We start from the raw sequence: 21907 nt of genomic DNA on the forward strand, positions 1-21907 counted from the left end.
CCCCGGGAAACACAACACACACAAAAACTCAGGGAAAGGAGAGGAAGCAATACACAGACAATTTGATATGAGATATATATCTCATCTTTCATCTCTGGTTTTCTGTGTGTGTGTGTGTGTGTGGGGGGGGGGTCCTTCCTCTCTGTGTGTCCATATGTTTTCCCTCTCTCTGGGTCTCTCTGTATATTTACCCCCTCTGCCTGTGTGTGGCACAGCAGCTGTTCTACCAACGGTTATGCCTCCCAAGGCAGCCATTTTGCAACAGCATCTACGAAACAGTCTCAACATTCCAAATGTGCCCAGGAACTCAAAAAGGTTGGAGACCCCGATTTAAGGCATCCATTAAGTTTCAACCCCTGCTTTTCACAAATACCATGATGAAAGGCATGTAGAGCAGATATCTGTGTCATAATTCAGAAATAGGGGTAGACATTGCTCACTCCATATGCAGAAAGGAAATTCTTACAATTAGCAATTATATTTTGCTGATCTTAGCAATGATCCATTATGTGGCATTTGCTGCCACAACTTGTGCAATGGCCACTAACCTAGATGGTTTTAGAAGGGAATTATACAACTTAATAGAGGATAGGTCTATTAGGTATGATAGTTAAATGGCACCTCCATGCCAATATCAGATGCTGTGGACAAACAGCAGAGAAGGACTGTTGCTTTCATGTCCTGCTTGTGGACTTCTTGGAAGTATCTGGCTGGCTGTTGTGGGAAACAAGATGCTGGACTGGACGGAAATTACTAAGAAATTACTTAAAAATTAGTAAGAAATATGTCTTGTATAGGTCAGATCTGTGCTCAAAGTGTGTCTGAAGTAGGGACAGTTTGAACAGGCATTAAGCATAAAGGTTTCTCCTTAATCAGGGTGGGCAACTTATGGCCTTCTGGGTATTTTGGCCTACAATTCTCATGATTCCTCACCATTGGATATGCTGGCTAGGAATGATTGGAGTTGTAGGCCAAAATATCCGGAGGGCCACAAGTTGTCCACCCCTGACCTAAACCAACTGGCTGCTCAACTGCCCGCTCAACTGCCCAGTGGCACCTGGAACTTGCAGCATTACATATAGTTCCCAGCAGGGTCAAGACTGTCAAACAATACCACTGAATTTTCTTAATGTGACACAGACAATATTGACACTGGGTATTATATTTGAAATATTTCATCCTGCCTGGTCTTACCAAGTGACAACAAAAACATTAAAAGTACAACTTCACATTAACAATTGATGAGCTCATAAATTCCAGTATCAGAGCCCAGTAAAATGCCCACCCTAATCAGTTTTACCACATTTATAAAATTCTTGCAAGGTCAAGCTGCAGAGAATCACACACTTGCAAAATGATACCCATAGTAAGAGAAAGCCCCACTGTGTGTCCCAACCAGCTTCACCTCACACATTCTGGATCTTAAGAACAGCATATGTGGATGTCTGAAGGAGCTTTCTCACCATATCCACATGGTTTGAAAGTGCAAAGCCATCATCATGCCTTCTTTCACAAACACCAGATTACTCACCTTCGTGGCGGTGACTGCTGAAGTCAAATTGGCATTCTTGGAAGAGGAACCATTTGAACTTGCCGGTGATGTCTGAGCCGCTACAGATTTGCTGTTTGTACTATTTGCTCCGTTAGTGGCACTGGCAGAGTGGGAAAAAGTGAATTTGAAGCCACCTGCTGAAGTCCTTTTGGGGAGATTCTCTTTGTCTTCACTCTCTTTTGCTAATGGAAAAAAAGGATTTTGATATTTAGCACAGTACTTGACAAAATAATCTGTAAAACCCAAATTACACAGAATGTATCAAATGAACCTGTTCTTCCTTTTAACAGTGGGGGAAGTGGTGCTGAGCTAAGTGATCAGTACTTTTCTAGTAATACAGGTATTGCAAGCCCCCCCAGTATATTATATCTAACATCCTAAGATCAAGCCTTCTCGGTGGGCAGTTTGCTCTAGCTTGCAACCTCCTTGTGAACATCTCTGCAACTCATGGCACCACTGCAGTGCCCCTGCCGAGGCACAACTGGTATGAACCTCCATTTTGATGTGAGGATTGCTGCAATTTGTGCAAATACGGAGGCTTGAATGAGTGCCATCACAATCACACAGGTCTTGTTGCATAACTTTGCTCGTATTTAATTTGGCCCTCTCCAACTCTGATCCGCTCTGGTTGCAAAATAAAATACATTATGCTTTATGAAGATTGTTGTAGAGAGAGTGGACGCGTGTGTGTTGGTGAGGGCCAAGTTCTCTCGGGAGGGAGGGAGTATATATACACCACGTCTGTCTGTCAGGGAACAAAAAGTGAAGGTTGCAATTGAGTGTGCACAATATACATGGTTGGGAAAGAAGATATGTTCTATGAATATTTCTTCTGTTTGGTGTGTGGACACATCCAGGCTAGGCTTCATCTCATACCTACTCAAAAGGCAGTGAATCATGTGACTAGGGTTTTAAACAATATATAATTTGGCTCCCTGGAGTAAGCCCCTCCCCAGTTCCAAAGCATGGACAAGCTTAGGGTAGAAGAGTTATCCTGAGAAACAGATAAGGAAAAAGAGGGTGGGGTGACTTCATGGAAGTGTTTGGTGTTTTAAGGACCCACAGAATAGGTGTGTCTGTGAATAGTCCATAGAATGCCAGTAAAGGTGGGGCCTGGATACTTCCACAAACCAACCAGAAGAAACTTACATGGTAGGCACCAACATTCCTTCCTCTGTTGTTGTGGGATGTTCCAGGCTGGGATATGAAAAAGCAGCATGATAGCCTGGGTAGGATGAGTGGGTGTTTCATGACAGAGACAATATTTTGAGAAGAGAGAAATGGCCTAGATTGAGCTTTGTTCTCTGGAAAGATTATTTATTTGCATCTGCTTCCTGAGCAAGGCAGTGAAGGCACTGGGAGGGGCTTACTCCAGGGAGGTAAGAGTATAAAAAACCCTAGTCACATGATTTCCTGTCTCTTGAGCAAGTAAAAGGAGTTAAAGCCAGTCTGGATACATCCCACAGCAACAAAGAAGGAGACAGAGGCCAAGAACAAGCTCCCTACACTGGAAATTCCCCCCTTGCTAGGTTTCAATGTTTAGTTTGATTAAAACTACCCACGCTGCTTTCAAGATTTCTTTCTGCTGCTGAGCCTGCGGGAAAGTTCCTTAAATCTTGGGGCTTAATAGCTTCTTAAAATTCTGCCATGACATGGGCCATACAGAATCTCATTATATGCTGTGACCAATTGGGAAAATACCTTTTTTTGTTTCCATGAACTTCTCATAACTTTCTGGAAAATCATCCTCTGCCTTGGATTTCTCTACCGGGGGTACAATGGCTTCACCCTCCTCCTCTTCATCTTCATTGAACCACATTTCCTCGTCATCCTCTAAGGTTCTAGCATCTCTACGAAACCTGTTGCTACGTAGTATAGATGGGACACTGTAAAATACAGCAAAAAAAAGGTTCAAAACTTGACACTGGGATTGCAGCAGAACATGCCAAAGCCAGACCATGTGTGGTTGATACAGTATAGAGAAGTTAGCTGAAAATAATCCAGAGTGCATTTATTCACTTATGACATTTGTATCCTGGTCTTCCTCTATCTTGGACAGGTGGAAAAGCCGCACTTCTCAACCTCTCTCCATTTGGTCCACTGGAGCCCACCCACTTTTCTCCACAGATCGGATGTGAGCTGGGCAGCGAGGAAAAGGCCACAGTTCTGGCACTGTTATTAGCAGCACTGGGACACCGATCTTGATCGGGATTGCTGAAGGCAGGGGGGAGACCTTAATCTCACTATCTCCAGCAATTTCGATGCAGTCGCTGTTTCCCTGCTGCTAATAAGAGTGGGAAAACAGTGATTCCATCCCCTGATCTCAGCAGGCAGGGATGGGAGGTTTTAAACTTCTCCATCCCTGCTTGCTGAGGTGTGCGCACGTGCGTGCACATGGCCACGGCTGACAAACCACCCAGCATTACCTTTTGCCCAGCATCCCTGCGGGGGTGCCAAGTACCGCACAAAGCAACCTGGACGGTGCCAGGAAGAGCAGTCTCTCTTTCTGACACCAGCCAAGCCCCCTACTGCCAGCATCCTCGCTGTTATTTCCGATCTGAGATCAGGTATAACAGCAGAGTTTTCTTTGGGGGCATTACCTTGGAGGCCAAACCCTGCCTCCGGAGAAACCCCAGGAGGCTCCAGAGGATGGATGGGCGAGCCTGGTGGGTTGGATTAGACCCACGGATCAGGGGTTCTGCATTCCTAGGGGCATTAGTGCCAGCTCTGCACCAGTGTACCTGGTTGCCCAACTAATCTCTGTTCCCTCCTGCCATGACAAAATCCTAATGTGAGAACTTCACTGAGAGGGAACTTGGGACTCCTCCTCATCCCCTGGAATATTGTCGTAACTTATTAAATGATTTCTATGATGCCCTTCAGCTAGTCAGCTCTCAGGGGACCTTACAAAAATCACAGAATAAAAGATACCAAGATAAAATAAATTCTTCCCAACAAAACTAGTTTCCTCATCTTTGTTTAGAAATCAAGCAATGTGCTTTTCAAAATAAACTAAAAAACAAAACCCCAAGACTCAAAAAGTGTATTGACATATACTTTGGAAAGAGAAATGGATTAAACACAGACATGCCCAAGATAATAAAAATCTATTGCTAAGCACCATGCATTCTCTTCAAGAAAGAGAACACATGGAGCATGTCCCAATATTATCAATAGAAGAAGCAAGACAGTCATGCTTCAGGAAACCCACTAGAGAGGCCACCCAATTGTGCTTTCAGATTTAAATTAAGTTTCAAGAACTGTACCTGTTCAGTTTCTGGCTTTGTCTGTCTTTCTCTTGCTCATATTTTGTCTTTAGTCCTTTGAATGTCTGAACATATTCAATGGATTCAAGTGCCTTATAAAAGTTTTCAACTATATGTGTAGTAAGTGACTTGATATCTTCCTGCATTAAATGCAAAACAAAGTTAATGTTACCTAGCTGGAGAAGATCAGAAACATCAGTATGAGCCTCCCACAGTTAAATCAACTGACAGCTGCTCTGTTACAAGGGAGTAAGATAATTTTAACTCGAAACTTATTTACATGACTGAGCCTGTCTACTCAGGAATACTTTCCTGAAGCATGAAGCCCTGTCTATGCATACAAGAAATTCCAGGTGATTCACCCACACACACTTGTGAGCCACCTGGGGTCTAACAGGTCACTTGGCTATACAGGGAACTTGGTAGGCAAGACCCCTGACACTGCTTGCACAGTCTCTTCTCCTGAAATGAAACACTTAATTTCACAAACACTTCTCCTGAAATGGAAGATTAGAGTCAAGAGTCGTGCCTTTCCCCAAGATTATTTCCCTCTCCCAACTCACAGAAGCTTTTGATGCAGCACTTTAAAAAGCTGGATGCAAACCAAAGGGGCTGCTGTCGGAGGATCAGCAAGAGCGGGCGGTGACCTCACATTGCCACTGGCCTTGTGAAAGCTGCCATCTCTAGGTGACTCTCCGCACACGCCTCATCCAGCAGGGAAAAGGCTGCGGCTCAGCTTTCAGTATAAGCAGTGTTTGCGAGGTGGCTGTTCCTCGCACCAATATCGGGTTGGGAAATTTTCTTATGAAAGCTATGGACCGCTGGGATATCCCTTCCTGGGCGAGGGGAAAAAGTTTTTTCTTGACTTTATTTATTTATTTCATTTCTATACCGCCCAATAGCCGAAGCTCTCTGGGCGGTTCACAAAAATTAAAACCAAACAACACACAATAAAACAATTTAAAATATATAGAACATTAAAACCACAATATAACAATACAACCACAATAAAACCTAGCAGCAGTACAGGAATTTAAAATACAGATTTAAAACAGCAAAGATAAAAATTTAGAAAGCTAAAAAGCTTTCTATAAGTCTGACACATCCCCTCTTTTCCTGAGGATTTAGAAAGAAGTAATAGGTTAAAGACATTAGATCTGTAACGTACCTATGTGACAAAATGGGATTTAAATTCAAATAAGCAAAATTGATTGACTCTTAACACAGACTTTTAGAATCCGTTCTAGTGATCTTAATTTAAATGTGAGTGTGTGCACATAATGTGGTTGTATAAGGGGCTGAAAAAAACTGATGCAGAGCACATGGTGAACATTGCTGATATTCAAGAACATGCAGGAGAAAAACAACCAACAGCATCTGTAGCTTGAACTACTTCAAAAGTAGCACAGCTTTGAAGTCACTGGATGTAACTAACTTTATGAAATCAGTGGAAATAATCTGAACAGGAAAACTTTTCTACAACTTGCTTTGAATCTGAATCACTGGAAAATCATTGTGGGGAGAGAGCAGACACACAGCAGGGAAGGAATGGGTGCAGCATTCTATTCACAGATTGAAAAACTGCATTAGAAACCTGGCTTCAACCATATGACTCTCAAGGCAACTACCCTGTTCAGCTGTTGCAAATATTCCTTTACTTTGGCAGCTGCTAATGGCAGTGCTAGAATTAAACTGTTTTAATCGGGAGTGTTTCCACAGCGAACACAGGCAGTTTTCCCAGCAGGAGAGTACTTTATACCCTGGTTTTTATTCAGAATAGCTCAATCAGTTGTATTCCAGGACATCGTAACATTTGTACAGAAGGTCAGCCAGACTCTTAAGAGCCTGAACACAGAGCAAGCCTCTGGCTCCCATGCATTCAAACCCCATGTGAAACTCCCAGGCCTCTCCTTCAGTAGAAAGCCAGGTCCAACACAGTGTTACGATCATGTCTAGAGGCTGTCCTTTATCTACCTCTGCCTTCGGAGATCATGCAGGTGGTGACTTGTGAGAGGCCTTTCTCGGTCGTGGTGCCACACCTCCAGAATGTTCCCTGTTCCCCCCGAGGCTGATCTGGTACCAAGCCAAATGTCTTTCTAGGACCAAGTCAAGATTTTTTAAAAATTTCCCAGGCACTTGAGCACATCATCAAGCTGGTTCTGATCAATGGTTTTATGTATGCTACTGTTTCTAATGTAGATCTGTTTTATAGTTCTGATTTAACATACTGTTAAGTTTACTTGGTAATTATTTTATTTTTATCTGTTAGCTCTGCTGGGAGTTTTGTAAATGGAAGAAAGGTATCTACAATAAATTAAATAAATTTCATGTTCATCTAGGTTCAGGATCCAGATGAAATTAGAATGATCTGGGGACATACAGGAGACTCAAGCAGATCCCTGGTACCAAGTGAACATGGTATTCACTTTCTGCAAAAGATGAAGGGATAGGGAGTGTGGGCCAAGAAGCCAGGGAATGGGTCCAAGGCTCAGCCTCTTTCATAATGGTCCGTTTTGCATGATCAAAACAAGCCACCACGTTTATTAAGCCACGGTGGCTTGTTTAAGTCAGTGGTGCATGCTGGGCACCATTAGCCTAATTATGTACTTTGGTGCCACCTACTGTGTCATCTGAACCTGGGCAGAATGGCTTCCTTAAGGGGGAAACAACCCTCAAATCACCCATGGCCCGTTGTAGGGTAATCTGAGGGTTGTATCCCCATCATACAAGCCATGCACCCAAGTTTGGATGACACGACAAGCTGTGTCTGGTCAGGTAATTAGGCTAATGGTGCCTCACATGGGCTGCTATTTTAAACAAGCCACCATGGCTTATTTAAACCACTCTGGTTTGTTTGATCATGCGAACTGGCCCGCTGATCTGATCTGCACTATCACCGAAGCCCACCATGGCTTATTTAATCCAAGATGAGCCACAGAACCCGCAGGAGCCAGACTGCCTATTCAAGCCCCAGCTGCAGCTTGTCATGTTATTCAAAACTGAGTGGCAATAAGCCATGGTCTCTTTTGTGGTTATTTGTGGGCTCTTTTAACCATCAAACAACCCCTGCTGCCTGAGTTCAGATGACCAACAAACTATGGCAGCCCCCCAGCGGGAGCTGAATATTCAAAACGGCTGTCTGCCCACACCACAACCCACCGTTGCGTACATAACCCATGGTGGGCTGTGGTGATCATGCAAACCGCCCCACTGTATTCAAGCACAATAGCAGACTTAGAGAAAAGGCACCTCCCCATTGTGGTGTCATTTCTTTTCTATTTTGCTTTTTATACACTTAATACACAAGACCTTTAGGCATTTAGTATTAAGATCTAAAATCCCTTTATGCTTTAAAAGTTTACTTTAGATAAAACTAAGAAACACCATCACACAAAACTTACCACTCGGATGAATTCAAAAAGTTCAATGACTGCTGAATTCAGGAGATTGTACCTAGTTCCATTATCCAAAAGAGCATTTATGACTGGCTCAAATAAGTTTCCTTTGGTGATATAACGGTTATAAAATTCATCTTTTAGTCCAATTATTCTCCTCATGAAACGAAGAGCACCTGCAACGATAACAAGCATTTCAGGAATGTCCTTTCTTGTTCTCGAAAGCTCATATATAACAGCCTTATGCCAAACTATTTGCATTTGACCGTTTACATAGCGTGAAAGGATTGGTCCACTTTAATGCCCAGCAGCAAAAAGTTTGCACAAGGGTACATTTAACCAGGAGTCTACACATATGGTCACCATGGTGATCAAGAATTTAATTCTTGCAATCAGAATTGGGCTGCAGCCTCCAGCCAGGAGAAGCCACAGCACTTTGCCTTTCCCTTTTGTAATACTGCTAGCGTTTTCCCTATTTGTAACTAACTACACTGCCAGACCAGCTTCTCCTACTGTGTCCCTAATTCTGCCATGTTCCACAGTCCTCCGACTGAAAAAGAGCTGGCAGCAGCATCAGTTGGGTGTAATTCCTATTTCTCCACATACCTTAATCTGCTACCCCCCTGTGCCGCCTCCACCTCAGGAAAGCCCTACTCCTGTCCCTACAGCTCTTTCCTAGCCAGTGCCCGATACAGAGGAGTGTGCTTGTAAGCTGGCCCATCGTTCATGCCTCAAAATGGTGCTGGAAAACTGGATTTTATAAAACAGTAAAATGAAGAGCCTGCCTATATCCAGAGCTGGACAGCTGTGTGTATGTGTGTGTATATGGATTTTAATTGTTGGTGGATGGGATTTGGGAAAGCCAGGACTGCTTTTCGGGGGAGCGAGTTTCTGCTCTTTGATTACATAAGGAACATTGCACGGGGAGGGAAAGAGGCAGTGTTTAATTTCTAGAAAGGTATGCAGGGACCCCAGTTGTCAGGGAATAATGTCATCCCCTTCCATCCTATGTGGGGAGGAGGCAGGCTTCACTGGCTCCCTGGAAAGGGAGACTCTGCACATTCCCAGAGGAGCTTTTAGTATACTGGCTACTGGAAATGACTGTTGGCTACCAAGCCCAGATACAATTTCTGGACTTAACTTATTTGCATTATTTGTGCGGAAGCAAACGTGGAGCAGAAAAGCACCGGAAACTTGTCCTGTATGAGTTACAGTAAAATGAACAGGAACTGACCAAGAATATCCACTACTCTTGGGCCAGTTTCAAATGCAATGGAATCTGCACAGGAGAGGCTTCCAAGGCGTTCTTCAAGATAGTCCAGGCCGTGCAGCACTGGATTTGGATGTAGGAAACTGGGAGAATGAGCATCTAAATGGCAAATGCAGTTCAGCGTAAGCAAGTGTAAAGTGATGCATGCTGGGGCAAAAAATCCCAACTTCAAATATAAGCTGATGGGATCTGAGCTAGTGGTGACTGACCAAGAAAGAGATCTTGGGGTTGTGGTGGGCACCTCAATGAAAATGTCAACCCAGTGTGCAGCCACTGTAAAAAAAAGGCAAGCTCCATGTAAGCATAATCAGAAAAGGAATTGAGAACAAAACTGCAGATATCATACTGCCCCTATACAAATCTATGGTGTGGCCACACTTAGAATACTGTGTACCGTTCTGGTCAACGCACCTAAGAAAAGATATTGTAGAGATGGAAAAAGTGCAGAAAAGGGCAACAAAATGATCAAGGGGCTGGAGCATCTCCCCATGAGAGAAGGTTACAACAGCTGGGATTGTTTAGCTTGGAAAAAAGCAGGGTAAGGGCAGACATGCTAGAGGTGTACAAAATTATGCATGGTGTAGAGAATGTGAAAAGGGAGACATTTTTCTCCCTCTCTAATAATACTAGAACCCAGGGTCATCGCATGAAGCTGATTGGTGGGAGATTCAGGACAGATAAAAGGAAGTACTTCTTCACACAGCGCATAGTTAAACTATGGAACTCGCTACCACAGGGTGTAGTGACGGCCAGCAATTTGGATGGCTTTAAAAGGGGGTGGACAAATTCCTGAAGGAAAAGGCTATCAATGGCTATTACTCTTCATGGCTATGCGCTACCTCCAGAACCAGAGGCAGTGAGCCTATGTACACCAGTTGCTGGGGAACATGGGTGGGAGGGTGCTGCTGCGCTCATGTCCTGCTTGGGGGTTCCTGGTTGGCCACTATGTGAACAGAATGCTGCATTAGATGGACCCCTGGTCTGTTCAGCATGGCTCTTCTTATGTTCTTATGAACTCTGTTCACCTATGAAGTTGACCACGGATTGGCCCTGTGTGTGTAGGCTTTTGTTCCTCACAGGACTGCTGCGAGACTAAACTGCATTTTGAGATGCTTGTAGAAAGGGCAAGGCACATGTAACATAATTTGAGCCAGATGTTTTGCTGAACCAAGGCACCAACTGGAAAATATTCAATTCTTCTCTCAGAATGTGCTTTGTAGCACAGTTTTGATTGAAATGAGGTCAGGTATGACAATATTCTCACAATGCTGGTCTGAAGCTACCACAACAAACATTCTGAAAAGAAACTGTGCACATTTGCACATTTTCTCTCTTTTTATATAACTTATTCTGGTTCTGCTGATCACAGTAAGGAACAAGGAGACAGCTCCACCTTTTGACTACTGAAAATCTTACTAAAAACCTTCTTTGGTTTCTGAGATTTTACCAGGCATTGTTCACACACATTGGAGTCTCTCTCCACACTGTAAAGTCTAGTTTCTAGACATCTGGGGCCTTGCCCCAAGAAGCGTGACATCACCGCTACCTGCTGTGATTGCATGGGGAACCAGCAGTGCTGGTTGAGATGGGTGGATCCTATCCTAGAAACTAGCTTTAAAAAAAAAAAAGGAGCTGCAGAAATTCTCAGGAAATATTGGGTACCACATTCTGCAGCTTTTCTGTGCTCCCTCCAAAATTCTATCACATGCAGAAGTCCTGATTGCATCTTTCTTCTATCCATACATATCCATCACAAGATGGATACCAATCAACAGACTACAAAGAGCAACTGTACATATCTAGAGTAGAACATCTGACTTGCTACTTACATAGTGCCAAAAAGGTGTGTTTTGAATTCATCAAGACTAAAACTCTTCTCAGCAAATCCTTGTTCATAATATAGTTCTTGATGTGATATGTGTGGTGTTCCACACAAAAAGTGAGCAGCTCCAAAATTAAGGCAAGCAGCTGTGCTGTTTGATAGTTGTCTGCAAAATAAACAAAACTCATTTAGATACAAAGACCCCATTTTGCAAACACCAGAGAAGTATTAGCCTAGGAGCAAGACTTTTCCCAAGCCAGACATGCCATCTTCTGTGGAGCAAACTGGAGACCAAGAACCCTGAACAAATCTTTGCAAAGCATGAGCTGGGGCCCCAGGCCTAGCAACATTTTATTGAAAACATTTTTCCCCACCTCTCTCGCTATTTAAGGCACCCTATTAACACAAATGTATAGCATGACCATCAGCTGCTGATGAAGGAGCCACATATTTCTCCTGAAAGGCACAGGAGTGTTTCTCCAAGGTCTCCTGGTAGATGGTCTTGCCAGTGGCCACATCACATCAAACATTCGGAGATTTGTTAAAAGCCAATGTAAAAACTGGCTTTGTTGACCACAAGGTAACTAATTTTGCACAACCATTTATGGGCTGCATTCAGACGTGACATTCTCCAATCCTCGACACTATGAAGAATTGGGAATGAGCTGTACGTGCATTTGCAATCCTGATTTGTAGGGACTGCTCATATCAGTTTGCCAGTTTAGGTGTCACAACTATGGTTTGTCAAACCAAGAAGTGTTTTATTCAAGCCAGATGTGTGAGGAAGCAACACACACACAAGGCTTGTCCCATCAGTGAACATGATGTCTGAGTGCAGCCGCCTTCCTGTGAACTCAGAACTTGATTTTCCATTTTATTCAGGGTGATGCAGTTGTGTCTTGAATACTTCAAAATGTGGCAAGTGTGTATGCGAGTTGTTCAGAGCATTCAGAAGATGACTGGGCCACAAACTGCCTAGGAAAGCCAGCTCCTGCAACTTCACCACATGAAAAAGTGTCATGGAAACAGATCAGGCCACTATTTTTTCTGCTTTGACTGACAACATCTTCAATCAACATTTATTGATGGTGGTTATAAAGAATACCAGTCCAATCCCGTAAGTACTCTGCCCTTAAGAGCACTGCTTCCTGTAGTGGTCTCCTCCCCACCTCTTCCCTCCCCAAGGCAGCCCTGCATCGCCACACAAGGGGCCAGGTGTGGTTCTGCTGGGGACAAAACCCTACCAGCCACATTATGTAGAATCCTAGGGGCTCTTCAACCCTGGCCCCTCTCCAAATATCTTTTTTTTTTTTTGTAGTGAGTAATCTCACCATAGTGCTGGATGTTGCCATAGCTCAGTGGTTGAGCAAATGCGTGGCATGCAGAAGGTCCCAGGTTCAATGCCTGGCATCTCGAGTTAGGGCAAGGAAAGAACCCTGCCTGAAAGCCTAGAGAGCCACTGCTAGCCAGTGTCAACAATACTGGGCTAGATGGACCAATGGTCTGATGCAGTATAAGGCAGGTTCCTATGACCCACTCATGAAGAACAGGATTCTGCTATGGCAGCTGTTTGCACCAGTACACCTGGAACAGCTTCAAAGAATCAGGTTCTGTGTCTTTCACATCTACACCACAAATTTAAAATGGTTTGTTATTGCCTCTCCCAACAGACTGCTGGGAATTGTAGTTCTGAGAGGGACATGTAAGAATCTCCCATAGAAACATTTCAGAACCTTACCAAACTACAATTCCCACAATTTTTCAGGGAAGTCACGATAGCTGAAGTGGTATGAAGAAGGTATCATTTTGCAGTGTAACAGCTAGGGAGCCTAATGAACCCTCCCCCCGCCCACATACATACATTCTAATATGGGTTCAAAGGTTGAAAATTTCAACCTTCGGATTTACCACCTCATCCAAACAATACAAGGGCAGGGTTTTCTAAAAAAATAAAATCCAAATTCTAATATAATATGAGTCCATCTAATATAAAAGCTGTACTCATATTACACCATTTCAGTTAGTGACATTTTGTGTAACTGTGGGCTAATTCTCTCCCCCTGGCTAGAAGGAAGCAGAAGCTGTCAATCTAAGTTTCTCAGGAAAGGATATTTCCATCTATACATTACAATTCAATTACATGTTTAAGGAAATATTACACAGAAAGACTTCTACCTACCTGGGCAAATTGTGTTACTCTTGTTGCTTCCAACCACAGCATCTTGCAAAAAGTGAAAAGATTTAACACAGTGAATTGCCTACTTACAATGTGGTACACAGAATATGTTCCAAGACAAGTATACATTGTATTTCAGGGCTGGGCAACATCTGATCCAGTCATGCACCAGAACAAGCCCATCCATCAGTTTGGTGTCACAGCATCAGAGGCCCACCCAGTTTTGTCTGTAACTTCACTACAGACATGCATAAAATGGTAAGAGTGTGTAACAAACAACAGGCATGCAAGTTAGCCCCACGGTCAGGGACAAGTTAGTAAAATGCTACAACTCCCAAACTGAGAGAACCACTTAAGTTACATTTAAAGACATGGATTCATTTTGGTGAGGAATCTCTGTGCCTCAAGATCAGCAGCCTGGTTCCCCACTTCATGAACAAACCTTCACAAGCCTTGGGCTTGCATGCTCCCTTGTTCCCCTACTCCTCTTTTGAGCCCACAGGGAGGAGAAGCTTTCATTTTTAAACTAATCACAGTTCCCTTTGATGTCTGAAAACAGGGAACTATGATTTGTTTCGACCATGATTAATAAGAACAAGCCAGGATCAAACCATGGTTTCAGATCCTGCCTTGTTCTCAAACTACAGCTCCTCAAGTCTGGATGTCAAATGGAACTGTAGTTGATTTAAATTTGGAAGCTTCTCCTTCTCAAGGGCTTGAAAAGAGGAGAAGGGAGAGCACACAAGTCCAGGCTCATTCATGTTTGAACTGGGCCAGTGTGTAAGGTGAAGACAATAGATACACTTTCTCAAGACACACATTTAAGCAGGCTCTCTTACTTTCTGGGATTTTTTTATAAAGCAGCTCAGAAACTAGGCACTTAAACAAAACATTACAACACTTTTCGGTGTAAAATTTGATGATTTGTAGTTGCCATAGAAAATGCTTGTGGAAAATTCTTGCGCGCGCAGACACTGGACAGGTTCACATGATCACAGAGGGAAAGTATGCCACGGTGGCTTATTTTCCCTCCCTGCGTGTGCTAGTTGCAAGCCGCCTAATTAGCATAATTACCCTTGCCCAGTGTGGGTTACTGTGATGTCTGAACCTGGAGAAGGTGGCTGGCTGGGGTGGCTTACAAACCACCCTGAAACCCTAGAATAAGTCATAGGTTTCAGGGTGGTTTATAAACCACCCCAGCCACCCATCCTTGCCAAGTTTGGACATCACAACAACCCACGCCTGGCGAGGGTAATCATGTTAATTAGGCAGCTCATGACCAATGCACAGTAGGAGGGAAAATAAACACGCTGGCTTATTTTCCCTCCGTGATCATGCAAATTCGGTCACAGTGTCAAATATCTGAACTCAATTGTCGCTGCACTCAAAAGAATCGTCAGGACACTGGGACTCCATGGTTGTTTCAGAATTAGATTTTGGAGATTCAGACCCACAAGCCTGGAAGAAGAACTGGGTAGTAACAAGCCACATGCTGTTATTTTCACAGTGTCTTAATACCTCAATTAAGCAATACTATGTGCCTGCTCCACCCCATAGCATCTTTTGCATGCCATCAACAAAGCTAGTTTTTCAAGGAATAGCATGTGGTTAACACTTTAAACGTCACTATAACACTTGGTGCTATGATCTGGGTTTTTCCTTGTCTTAAAAAAGGTACCCTGTTTTACTGAATCATATCACTCTAGCAATATGTCTTTGACTCCTATTTCTGGGTTAGTTTCAGATACAAAATGTGGACAGTATCAGCATCTAAAATTCAGGGATAGAAAGAGCTACTGAAAGAACACAACTCTCACTACTTGGTAGTGGGTGAAAACGAGAACCTGTAAAATCTCTAATTGTACAACAGTATTCCATCTGACAACCCACAACCCACTAGCTGCATTCCAGTGCAACATTAAACCAGAATTTAGCACTACAGGAACAAGCCTATGCACGCCCCATCTGGCATGGTCATTAGAAGACTGGAAGTGTCTGCTGTTATTTTCAACTAACCACAGTTATTTCTTTTGAATTGAGAACTGTGGCTACTGTTATGGTTTAGGGAAATGAGGCCAGGTTCATACACCACAGTTTGAAGTGGGTTTCTTTCCCTAAACTATAGTTAAGCGCAGTTTGTCTCAGTTCAGACATAAGCAAATGTTTTTAGTTGAAAACAGAAGAGACAACTCGTATGTTCTCCTCACAGCTCAATTAGAAGAAGAGGGGGGAAGCGCATGAGCCCTGAGGCTTGGGCATGTAATACTAAACCATAGTTTAGCGTTAATGTGTGAAGGCCATAATCTTCTTCCATCAGTCTTCTGCAAATCAAAAAGCAGCACAGGTTTATACAACTAGGGCAAGAAAACATGCATGGTCTTGATACAAATCAACCAATTCACAGAACACAACAAAAACACAGCCCTCTTGCAAATTTCAGCAAATACTGCCATGAATCCTGAATCTGAAAGGTAGATAGAGGACAATGTAGAAAAGTATCTGGTCTTACCTTTGTCACTTTTGTCCTCTGATGTATTTGCCAGAAGAGGAGCAGTGAGGACATGCATACAATGGTTGTAGAAAAAATTGAGAAATTCACTTTTCTCAGTTTTCTGAAACACAAAATACTAGGTATATTAGCAAGTACTATAAGAGCATGTGAACTCACGCAGCTCACAAATATAAACAAACCAACAGACAGAAAACAATGATGTTGTATTCAATACCTACAAAATATATACCTAGAAGAGTTGAAAGACACCATGCTCCCCTTCTGTAAAATCTGTATGCCCCTACCTTGAGTCGAGGTGGTTGGCAAGCAGAGTTCAGGCAATCTCACCAGCAGCATCTCAGTTATGGAACTCCCTCCCTGTATCTGTCTGCATGGAATGCAACCTTGATTTTCAGGCACCCAGATAAACATTTTTTTTTAATTTTCCCAGGTGTTAGATGGTTCCAGTTTTCAGTGGTTTAAAGATTTTAAATGGCTCTTGAGGAAGTGGCTGCTGCTAAATGAATTGTTTTCCTTTTTAAAATAAAAAGGAATTATCTTCCTTTTAAAATTGTTTTATTGATAGCAGTTTTAAAATGTGCTGTAAGCGAAATTCTGAACTGGATAATGCAAGGCAGGATTGCAATATTTTAAGTAATAATAATAATGGGTGAAATCCCTTAGTGTCCGTTTGCCAATGGAATAGATGCTGTTGGTGAATTCCCTCTCCTCACTGCACACCCCCAAAATCTGTTCCAGAGGGCTGGGGGATCTTCCATGTCAGATTTGAAGCAGGATTGGAGGAAAGGAAGGGGAAATCCTGTTGGATGAGCAGAAGTCTGCTCATGTGACATTCCATGTCACTCAATGCATGCATACAACATAAGCATTAACACAACTATAATTTTAAAATGGCTACTAAAAATGTCACATACTTATATGTTGCACACAGAGTACTGGCTTTATTACATTCTCTCCTGCCCAGTCACAATGGCACAGGGAAGGTGCAACATATCCTGATCTTATCCCCCAACCACCTTGTGAAGTAGCAGATTAACAGATAGCAACTTTTCTAGCTGCTAAGCTTCACATCTTGAGGGAGAACATGAACTTGGGCCTTTAAGTTAAAACCCCAAACTCTTTCTATGGCACCACACTGGAATGCAATATTTTATATTTCTACTATGTACACACATGCTCCCAGTCATTTTGTTTGCAATGGTGTCATCCATGCCCCCCACACCCATAGTGTTATGATGCCTTTCAATTTCCTGGGAAGCAGTCACTGTAGCAGAACTCATCATTTGATCTAAGGGTGGGTGACAGCCACACCCCCACCTGACCAAACACAGAAATCAAGCATCTGTCATTTTTCTACAGGAAGGTAATATCTGAACTCAACACAAAATGGTGTGTAATGACTAAAGCTCCATGCATGTGAAAAGCCATACACATGGACTGCAGACATCATGCTGTAGGAACCATGTTTGAGAAGTACAAGTACCACTCCAGCTTCACGGATGACTGGTGGATACTTTTTTTAAAAAAGAAAAAAACATACTTCAAAGTATATTTGCCAGAAATACAAAGGCACTGTACATTTTATAAATAGCACAGAAGTTATAAAGTGTGCCAAAAGACAAGTAGATTTTATTCAACATGTTTCTTAGACAGTAAAGTTTCTTTACCCCTTTCCATTTTCTTACATTAGCTGTGGCCAACATGTTCTCAGGATCGATTAGAGTACGCAAGAGCCCCATTAACTGAACAGCACCCCCAAGCTCGGGGTCAGTGTCACAGATCATTTGCTCAATGACTACGTTTATGAGGAGGATATCCTGGAATAAAGACAAATTAAGACATTCTATTTTCAGAAATTTAACAAAAGTAGATCTCTCCTGACAATAAAAGTGCTATAACATTTCTTGGCTTCACTACTCTTTCAGGGTACCAATTACTTAGCTGGTGAATATAACCACCTTTCTTGGTGAAGATTTCCTCTTGATAAAAAGTTTTCATCATTATAATCTTATAGTTCTCAAATATGTTCGCACCCATTAATCTGTTTTATTGCTATGCATCCTGCCTGAGATTTTAACCATTTGTTATGCAGCAATTTTGAAGACTGTGACCTGGTTCGCATGTAATGGCAATTCATGGGCTGTTTAATTTATGAATTGTTGTGGCTGTGTGAGAGCGTGCGCATGCGCTGCTTCCACTTTGCATCTGGTTTCATTAACAAACCATGGGTTCAAACTTGAGGCTGTTTGTCGCTCAATAACCCAGAGTTCCGGGTTTGGAAGTCGTATTTCAGGGTGCACACCTGGGTTGTTGATGAAACTGGTTCCAAAGCGCAAGTGGTGAGAGTGCATGGGGCAGAGTGCTCACTCGCTTTTATGCAGCCATGACTAGCTATGGTTTGTTTAACCTATAGTTAGTCATTATGTGTGAACTGGACCTTTATGTCAAAGAAGCCATGTGGCCTCAATGAACACTCTACTAATGTAAGTGGTCAATGGTCAACTTAGTAGGCCCAACATGACCTACCTAGATGTGAATGCACAATAAAACTCCAAGTTACCTAAGTCCCGCTTCTAGGGCTTGCATAAGAGAAAACAGAGAGCCTTATAAAAGGTGAGTGCTAAACTACTGGGACCATCTCTCTTTAGCTCCTGTTTCTGCTTTGAGATTTGCAGACAGATTGCTATTACTTTTGTCATTTACAATTCAGGGAGGAAAATATACATAAATTGAAAGTATTCAGGGTCAAAATGGCACACATACTCAAGGCAGCAAAGCTCCAGACCAGGACCTACAGACCACTGTTTGAACTCTTTGCACCCTTCAAACCCATGGTTTGAAACTGGCATGTTTAGCAAATGACCAGAATTTTAACCCGAGATCCCTGGTTCAAATGCAGTGCTAATCTGGGGTTCTTTAAATGTGAAACTAAACTCTACCAAGGTCACCCTCCCAGCTACATGGGCAAAAGGACAGGAGAGCCTGCAAGCCTAACACTTTGCTTAGGCTTTTTCAGGCTCGTCCACATAGTGCTACACCATGGTTTAACATTATGTGTGAACTGGCACCAGATATTATTGCAATCTCATCATCAATATCTCTAATTTCTTTTCCCTCTACCTGACTAGTACAGTAATAACTGAGGCATCTCTCATGTCAGCCAAAATTATTGTTCAGAATACAAGTCTATGTTCTCAGACTTACACTTGGGGTGGGGTGGGGTGAGAAGTGCCATCTATTAAAGAAAACTAACATTTTGGATTGATAGAATAAGGGCCTTGATTCTACGAATGGCTACTGTCTTTATATATGTAACCATATCATGGAGGCATGCTGCATCTTTCTTACATCATCACTCTGCTGGGCTTCTTGCATTACAAATTCTCGGACCATGGATGGACTGAATTCTACCAGATAAGAAAATATATCTGTAGCAGCAGACCTAACTTGCAAATCATCCATGCCCTGAAATGAAAATCAAATCAGTGAAAAAGAAGCATTTCAGATGCAGTAATGTTGTACAAAGAAAATCAAATGCAGTGAAGTTTTGATTTCAAATATGCAAAAAGCCAATAACTCTATTTCTATATGATATGAAAGCACTTCACATAATCTTTGAGTCTAAGGCTATCTGTAAACCTGGTAGCCATGATCTGGACAACTGTGTTTTTTTTTCTTTTTCTAATTTCCCTATTAAAAAATAAAGAAGTCCAACTTTACTATTTTAAGTTCAGGTTGCTATGCTACATGCAATTTGTGACTATTAGAGAAGACAACTTAAAGGTCAAAGATTAGAAAATGTTCCTCTACATGTCAGATACTTTAAGGTTAACATTAAACATTCCCCACCTAGTATTACACACACATACACACACTTCTTACAATTTCAAACAAGAAAGAAGTTCAGTGATTACACAATGAGGGTCATAGTCCAGATCCCAGATGTATATTTAAATGAGCTAGGAAATATGCAGATAACTATGAATTCTATCTTTTTCAAATGCTCTGTATGCCTCAGAGAGTGGTGTTAGTATCTGTAAATCTATAGAAGATTTAAAATCCTCCATTAAAACAAACTATTGAGATGCCTCAAGTCTTGCCTCGAGTTTAACTTACCATTACTATTTCAAGAGCAGGAAGAATTCCTAACTTTGCCAAAGTCTTGAAAAACGTATCTCTGTTCTGAGGTTGTAATGTTTGAGAAAAAGCACAGAACTCCTTGAAGAAGTTAACCTGCAAGAGACAACAGAAACATTAAATACCAGCACACCAAATACAACACTAATGCAGCTACTGATGTCAAAGACTCTGAATTTTACTCAACAGAAAAAACGCATGTTTTTTCAGGGAATGAAGGTAATAGAAGCAACAAAATAGTATAATCTCCTTTCCTTTAACTCCCTCTTCCCCAACTCCTCTTGAATATACTTAGGACCAACTAGGTGAATAAGCACAGGTCCTATGGGTTGTATCCAATGGTGTCTGCCTGCCTGTGGAATGGACTCCACTGGTAGAACTGATCCCTCCCCTTCCTGCTCTGGAGGGTTGGGGGCCCTTCCAGAAAAGATCTGGGGAGAACACAGGGGACTGGAGGAGGAGGGGAAGGGAAATCCATATTGTGTGAGTGGAAGTCTGCCCCCTGTAACATTGGATGTAGACTATACAACAAAGACCTTTTATGTTCTTCATGTTGTAATATGCCATGGAGTTTTAAAATGTGGTGGAATCTTACTTCTTCCAACATCTTAAAATATATTAAGTATTAACAGATTAAGCTACAGAACTGCCTTACATGTGCAATGAAACACTGAGAGGGGTACCCCAGTATAAAGAGAGAGAGAGAGAGAGAGAGAGAGAGAGAGAGAGCGAGAGAGCGCGGAAAAGTGCCTGGAACATTTTTAATGTCTTCACTGATGAAGAGATCTGGAGATCTTGAAAGCCTGCACATTTTTAATGATCTTTTGGTTGGCCTAATAAAGGTATTACTCTAATATAGATTTTGGAATTTTTCTTATGGTCAACACAGCTACCTTTGCTTTTTTGTGTGTGACCTGGAGAATACTGAGTTTAGCCATTCTACAGTGGGACTCTACACCAGAGGAAGAGGATTTTACACCAACTGAAGCTGTGACCTTATTCTCTGAGGGTTCTCCTCTCCAGCTACTAGATTAAGTTACCCCATTCAATTGACTTTTTTTTTTTTTTTACCTAGTACAGCATCTAAAATTACCTCCAGATTTGTTAAACGCTGTTGTTCAGGCAGGCATTTGGGGTGGGTTAGGGTATTTTAGAAAATGTTTTTATTGTAGAATTTTATTGTTTTAAACTGTTTTTATTGTATGTTGTACATCGCCCAGAGTGGCTGGGTGACCAGCCAGATGGGCGATCAATCAATTTAATAATAAATAAATAAATAAATAAAAAGACGGCCTAGTATCTTTCTGTGATCCACAGGTGAAAGTGTGCACTTCACTCTGGTTAGAAACATGTCTGAGTAATAGCTGGAGTTTATATTTCCAAAATTGAGTATCCAACATTTTTCCCTTTCTGGATCCTAGTAACACTAGGGGCAGCTCCAGGTCCAGCCTGTAACCATTACATGACCCGCAGAGCCTAATTTGAATCCCTACAGACCTCTCCTTCCTCACTTCACCTTGGGACTCTGAACATGCAGATACTGACCATGTTCAGATGTCACTTTAAGCCATGGCTCACAGTAAGTTACTCACAGTAGCTTCATTTTGAAATAGTCCACGATGCCCCACCACACAGGAAGGCTAATAAACTACTGTGAGTAGCTTATTAAGCTACTGTGCGTAATCTGAGTCATCCCCCTGCCCCTTTGTCCTGCTGCCATTCTCCTGCCCAAGCAGTGGCACTGTTTCACCCACTGACAAATGACTGAAAATCCCAG

At 42.3% G+C, this 21907-nt stretch overlaps 1 protein-coding gene across 5 annotated transcripts in view; it reads right to left on the reverse strand.

Annotated features, from left to right (window-relative positions):
• PPP4R3B (protein phosphatase 4 regulatory subunit 3B) overlaps positions 1 to 21907 on the reverse strand; it is a 57774-nt gene that overhangs the window by 3584 nt on the left and 32283 nt on the right. For 2 of the 5 annotated variants that reach the window (XM_084829278.1, XM_084829276.1), the window contains exons 6-15: positions 20110 to 20226; positions 19342 to 19458; positions 17661 to 17810; positions 15991 to 16093; positions 13485 to 13526; positions 11313 to 11471; positions 8220 to 8389; positions 4819 to 4958; positions 3254 to 3438; positions 1532 to 1734 (exon numbers count right to left, since the gene is read on the reverse strand). In XM_084829278.1, the coding sequence (XP_084685404.1) occupies positions 1532 to 1734; positions 3254 to 3438; positions 4819 to 4958; positions 8220 to 8389; positions 11313 to 11471; positions 13485 to 13526; positions 15991 to 16093; positions 17661 to 17810; positions 19342 to 19458; positions 20110 to 20226 (1386 nt within the window). Of the gene's footprint in view, positions 1 to 1531; positions 1735 to 3253; positions 3439 to 4818; positions 4959 to 6792; positions 6915 to 8219; positions 8390 to 11312; positions 11472 to 13484; positions 13527 to 15990; positions 16094 to 17660; positions 17811 to 19341; positions 19459 to 20109; positions 20227 to 21907 lie in introns of all 5 variants that reach the window. The other 3 variants (XM_084829277.1, XM_084829279.1, XR_014786985.1) reach the window with 2 other exon arrangements.

Source organism: Heloderma suspectum, chromosome 1 (genome assembly GCF_057233095.1).
Source record: "Heloderma suspectum isolate Gila_16-S chromosome 1, 16-S_ref, whole genome shotgun sequence".
Classification (NCBI taxonomy): Eukaryota; Metazoa; Chordata; class Lepidosauria; order Squamata; family Helodermatidae; genus Heloderma; species Heloderma suspectum.